The sequence below is a fragment of the Phocoena sinus genome, chromosome X (genome assembly GCF_008692025.1).
Source record: "Phocoena sinus isolate mPhoSin1 chromosome X, mPhoSin1.pri, whole genome shotgun sequence".
NCBI classification, from domain to species: Eukaryota; Metazoa; Chordata; class Mammalia; order Artiodactyla; family Phocoenidae; genus Phocoena; species Phocoena sinus.
The window spans coordinates 15,296,016-15,302,612 of NC_045784.1; the positions used below are offsets into that span (position 1 = coordinate 15,296,016).

The 6,597-nt window shown below is 40.4% G+C and overlaps 1 protein-coding gene across 1 annotated transcript; it reads left to right on the forward strand.

Annotated features, from left to right (window-relative positions):
- Positions 1 to 1,326: 1,326 nt before the first annotated feature.
- LOC116747782 (protein kish-A-like) lies at positions 1,327 to 1,596 on the forward strand (the record flags this gene model as incomplete). The annotated part of the gene is made up of 1 exon (XM_032620316.1): positions 1,327 to 1,596. A coding segment is annotated over one exon (270 nt), but the record flags the coding sequence as incomplete, so codon positions are not given.
- Positions 1,597 to 6,597: the final 5,001 nt, after the last annotated feature.

A 6,597-nucleotide genomic window follows, 5' to 3' on the forward strand; every position in this document is an offset into this window, starting at 1 on the left:
TGAAGCCACTGATATAACGTGTCCTTGTCACGTTCTCTACCTTATACTTTTCATCCCATGCCTTAAGCTTCAACTATCATCTTTACATGCATGATGATCAAATATGTGAGACCAAGAATGCTGGTTGTCTACAAAATCAGTTCTCCTTTTCTTAGATTAAGAGCCTTTTGACTGGGCATGCAGCCGCCTAGTTAAAAGACTCCCCAGAGCCTAGGAGTGGCTGAATGTGAACATGGATGTGATGGCAAGAGTTAGAACCACCATACTGGGCCAGGAGATGGAAGCCACATGCTGAGGAAAGCAGAACAAGATGAGAGGAGTGTGGATCCCTGATAATATGTGGAACACCTCCTACTACCAACATGAAACAAGACAGGAGTACGTTTGTATCTTTTTGGAAGTCCTGAGATTTGGGGTCTCTCTGTTAAAGTACCCAAACCGATATCCTAACTAATGCAATAACTGAAGGAGAGAGGAGGAGGCATTTTTACTCCTCTGTGCTTTCCTTTCCTTGCAACGCCCATCCCTCCAGGGATTTTTTTTTTTTATCATTCTTGGAACAGGGGCAGCAGAGGATGGAAAATCCACATCCTGAGAAGACTTCTCCCACAGAAGGACCTGGCTTCCATGCAGCTCCCCAAAGGGCCGTGCAAGCTGCTCCGCAGCTCTGGGCTAACCAGCTTTTCCTCATGCTCCTACAGGCAAAAGGCCAGGGGCGAATGGATCTTCCTCTAACTATGCCACTCCTCGTGTAGCTCCCTCTTCCTTTCTCTTTCACGTTCTTTCTCTTCATGATTACAAAGCCCTCTCCCATCCCCACCAAACCCTACTTCCTCCATTAAAAAACATCCTCTCACAGAGTGAAGTAAGTCAGAAAGAAAAAGACAAATACCGTATGCTAACACATATATATGGAATTTAAGGGAAAAAAAATGTCATGAAGAACCTGGGGGTAAGACAGGAATAAAGACGCAGACCTACTGGAGAACAGACTTGAGGATATGGGGAGGGGGAAGGGTGAGCTTTGACAGGGCGAGAGAGAGTCATGGACATATACACACTAACAAACGTAGTAAGGTAGATAGCTAGGGGGAAGCAGCCGCAAGGCACAGGGATATTAGCTCGGGGCTTTGGGACAGCCTGGAGGGGTGGGATAGAGAGAGTGGGAGGGAGGGAGACGCAAGAGGGAAGACATATGGGAACATATGTATATGTATAACTGATTCACTTTGTTATAAAGCAGAAACTAACACACCATTGTAAAGCAATTATACCCCAATAAAGATGTTTTAAAAAAAAAAAATCCTCTCTGGATGTGGCTGGGGCTTCGCCGGCCTATGTTTGCCATTTTCAATTTTTCAGAGTCTGTTGACTGTAATCTTGCTGCTTCTATGTACCTGTGCTTATATCCGATCCTTGGCACCCAGCCTCCTGGACAGAAATAAAGCTGGATTCTTGGGTATATTTTGGAAGTGTGCTAGAATTGGTGAACGGAAGAGTCCTTATGTGGCAGCATGCTGTACTATGATGGCCTTCAGCATCCTCTTCGTAAAGGAGCTTGGAAAAATGCCAGAATTCAGTTACCATCAGATTTAAATATTTAAAAAAGGACTTATCTGCTGAAGATAATGGAAAGAATGGTTAACCCTGTTATCTCTGAACATTGAATGAGATAAAGTTCCAGCGGCTGTTCTCTATTTTTGTTATTGGACCAATGTTCTATATAATTAGGATGTAACCATTTAATACTCAGACTTTCAATATGTCTGTAACAGTCAACCTCAGTACTGTCACTACATATTACATTCTGCATATGTCATTCTGTTGTGTCAGATACCAGTTCTTAGTGAGGTATCTTTAAGGCACATAGTAGAAAACAAAATTGGTAAATTACTCAAGTTCCTTTCACTGTGATTTGGAAACGATAAACCTTTACAGAATAAGACTTCTTTTTGGACTAGCTTTTTTATTTAAAAAAAAGGTCCAATTTGTGTTGGTAAGGACTGCATTCATATTTAATAATGCCTGCTTTTCCTCTGGTCACACTATTTTGAGCATTAACCAGAGTACCTCTATTCTTAGCAAACTGTAGTTTATTACAGGTGTTTAAACTATTTAAAACAAGCCTATGCAGTTCTTAAGGAGGAAGATAAATGAGATGTGACTTAAGAGTACGATTGAGAAGATGTTCCTATTTAACATAAAAGAATTCAGAATACTTGATTGGTGTTATCGTCTCTGAAACCTCTGATTAAGTATGGATGTCTTAAGCATAAATTTGACCAGCTAACAGTCATTCTCTAAATAAGACTATATGCTTAGAGTAAAAAGAGCTAAACAGAACAATTACATAATGGTAATCTTATATGTGTTTTTCACTTTTTTTGTGTTAGATCTCTACATTTTAGTTACTCCAAAATGCAAACTCTGTTTTTGTTTTTAATACAGTACTTTAAATCTAGTTTATGTTTCGTCTATCAGCTTGAACAGGAATCTTGTGTAACTTAGTAAGTGATGACAAAGTTTTCAAATCTACTTACCATATGCCATGGCATAAATGTCTTTGAGCTTTGATGATAAAGGAAGACCTTCAGTAATTTTCATCAAGGCAAGAGGAACATTGGAAATGTGACTTGTAAATTTTGTAGTAGGGCAGTTATTACACATTTATGGTTAACATTTCTTAAGGTTCAACCAAAATTCAGTTAAAATTTCAAAGCGAAGGAGAACTTCTTAGCTAAAAATTGCCATTATAAATAGTATTAGATATTGTTGGCAGCTATTAATTCCCCATAAAAAGAATAAACCTTTTTTAAGAAAAGCAAACAAACATCCTGTCTCTAAATTCCATGTGGCTCTTGTCCTAGAAGACAGAAACATATCCTTTTATTTCTAGTAACTCATTGGTTGCGTCAGACCAGCATTTAAATTGTCTTCTAATACCCAGCAACGCTTCTCAAACTTGAATGTACCAGAACTACCTGGAGGGCTTGTTAAAACACAGATTGCAGGGTTCCGCGCCTAGTTTCTGATTCAGCATGTCTGATGCTTCTTTCTAACAAGTTCCCAGGTGGAGCTGATGCTACTGGTCCAGGACGGCACTTAGAGACCCACATTTGATCTTTCAATACTGTGGCCACACTTGGCTATTGAGCACGTGAATGGGGCCAGGGTGAAATGAGATGTGCTCTGAGTGCAAAATACACATCCGGCTTTAAAGATGGCACACAAACAAAAAGAATGTAAACTATCTCTTTAATAATTTCATGTTAATTACTTGTTGAAATGATCATAGTTTGCATAGATTAAATAAACTATTAAATTGATTTTACCTGATTATTCCTACATTTTATGTGGGTATTGGGAAATTTAAAATTACATATGCTGCTGGCATTACCATTTCTTTTTTCTTTTTTTTTGAGGCAAGGAATACAACTTTATTTGGAAAGCCAGCAGACTGAGAAGATGGCAGACTAATGTCTCCAACAACCATCTTCTGGCATTACATTTCTATTCGACAGCGTTCTAACAGACAATTACAGGGAGATGTCAGATGGTAAAAAAGAAATATTGGGGATGATTAGGAATTTGAATACTGTATGAATGTAGGATGATAGAAGGGAATTGCTAATTTTTTTAATAAACTTTTAATTTTAGAACAGTTTTAACTTACAGAAAAGTTATTAAGATAGTGGAGACAGTACCCACACACATTTTCATACATTACTACTATTTTATATTGTGGTACATTTACCACAACTAATGAATCAATATTTGTAATTATTAACTAAAGCCTACACCGTATTCACATTTCCCTTTCACTTTCTCTGTTCCAGGATCCCATATTATGTTTACTCATCATGTCTCCTTGGGCTCCTCTAGACTGTGACAGATCCTCAGACTTTCCTTGTTTTTGATGACCTAGACAGTTTGGAGGAGGACTGGTTAGGTATGTTGCAGAATGTTCCCCAATTGGGATTTGTCTGATGATTTTCTTCGTGATGAAACTGGTGTCATGGGTTTTGGGGAGGAAAACCTCAGCGATAAGGGGCCATTCTCATGCTATCATATCAAGGGTACATGCTATGAACAGGACTTCTCGCTGTTGATGTTGACCTTGACCACCTGGCTGAGGGTGTTTGTCAGGTCTCTCCCCTGGAGAGTTCCTCTTTCCCCCCCTTTCCATACTGCCCTCTTTGGAAGGAAGCACATACTTCTCTGCACAGCACACACTTAAGGAGTGGGGAGTAATGCTCCACCTCCTTGAGGGTGAGTGTCTACATAATTTGGGATTCTTCTGCACAGATTTCTCTCTTCTCCCCTATTTACTGATTCAATCGTTGATTTACAGCAGTATGGACTCAGGGTTTTGTTATACTTTGGATTTGTTATACTTTGGATTATAATCCAATACTGCTTTATTTTGTTGCTCAAACCATTTCCAGACTGCCTGGCCACTGGAAGCTCTTTCAGTTCGCTCCTGTGTCCCTTTGACATTCCTCATTGTTGTGCTTTCTTGGAGCACACCCTTTGACACTTACAAGATGCTCCAGGCTCAACTTGTACATTCCCCGCCCCAGTCCTGGAATCGGTCATTTCTCCAAGGAGCCCTGGTTCCTCTCATTACAGCATGGTGTTAGAAATGAATTATTAATTTTTAAAGTATGATAATGGTATGGTCACTTTTTAAAAAGTTTATCTTTTAGATATACATACTGACCTATTTATACATTAAATGATCTATCAGATTTGCTTCGAAACAACGTGGAAATGGGAGATGTGAGTGGGAGTGTGGATGAAACAAGATGGGTTATGAGCTGATAATTATTGGAGCTGGGTGGTGTCCCTTCACTATCCTTATTTTCACATGTACTTGAAATGTACTACAATGAAGCTTTTTTTAAAAGTAGCTGATAGAGCTAATATTTGCTCATTGAGTCAGGTGTTTTACAGGAGCTATCAACAGCGAGCACAACTTTGACCTTCTATATTTATATTTTTAAATTCCAACTCCAAAGCATGCAAAAGGTGGCTCCTAAATAGGAAAGAAAAATATTAGCCTGGCTCAATCAAAATGGAACCACCCAGCAACTGGTTTGCAGACATAAGATATAAATTGTCAGTAGGACGTGGGACAGCTTTGTTAAACTTAAGGGTTTACAGCTCACAGTTACATCTTCAAATCCTAGCTAAACACACACACACGCGCGCGCGCGCGCATGCAAAACACCAACAGATTTATTGAAAGCACTTCGTTTGTGTCTCTGACAAATCTTTCAGTATATTCATAAAGATGAGGGATTTTTTCAGTTCTCCTACAACAAGCCCCAAATCTCTGGGCCTAACTGCCTTTGCCCTGAGAGTCCTCTGGATCGGCCATCTCCCATGACCGTTCAGACACATCTGAGCTGCTCCATGGTGGTGGCGGGGAGCCACACTGCATTAATGAAGTACAAGCATCAATAAAAATGATTTTCTTGTAAACTGGGAGAGCTACTGGAAACGGCCGTGTTTTTAAGAAGAAAATTTGCTTTTGTGTTTTTTTCCGTCAACCAACATCTAAGTATCTATTATGCAGGAGGTAGTATGCTAAATCCTGGGAATACAATAATAAATAAAAGTATCAGCCCTGGAAGTGCTCATAGGAAAGAAACTTAGCATTTCTGAAGTGGCATCTGGCAGCAAACTCGGGAAACAACAGACTGGGGGGCCCAGACGAGAGAGAGCTGTGAGAGGTAGGATGCCTGGGACCAGGTGACGTCAGGGCTGCGGTGGGCTGTGGACGATGAGGAGTTGAGGCCAACACTGGCAGGCACTCTGTCAGGTGCCCGGATGCATCAGTGGGTGAGGCGCTGTTAAGGCAGGGACTGGAGAGGGGCACATCAGCAAAGGAAGGTGGGGAAAGATTCAGGTGTGATGAGGAGGAGATGCTGTGGGCTTGCAGGTGGAGACATCAGTAGACAGTGACATACCCAGGCCTAGAACTCAAGGAGAAAGTTCAGGAAAGAAGCTGTGGCTTCTTACAAAGGTAGGGGTGCTTATTGTTTTTCTTGTTAGCATTTCAGAGTATCTCATTAACTTCTGAATTTTATGTCCCAGACTGTAGCCTGTACTAACTTTGTTTCCTGTGATTCAGAGTGTTCTATGTAGCTTAGTATGTACTCAATTTTGTGAAAGCTCCATGGATTCTTAACAGTGAATTTTCTCTTTGAATCTAATGTCTATCAATAATGCCTTTTTAATTATACCAGTATCTGCCCTTTAATTTTGCTTCCTTATGTCAAAGACTGAATGATACAATAAAGTCTTTTTGCTGTTGCCTCTTGTACAGCAGGGAGAGTGGGCAAGCTTGGTCTTAGTATGCGATCATTGTGGAGAGCTGCTTTCAAGGTTCAATTTCATCAAAATGCTGGACAAAACAGAAGAAACGTCAGGAGGGATCAGACACAAACTGTCCACCATGCGTTCTGAAGGTGGGCCCTGGCTTACATGTCCTCCCTAAGAGCTCTCTCCATTTCCTGGATCAACGTCAGAGCACTTAAAAATATAAGCAAGTCCTCGCATCACACTGTAGAAACAGCCCCAGAAATTTAAACA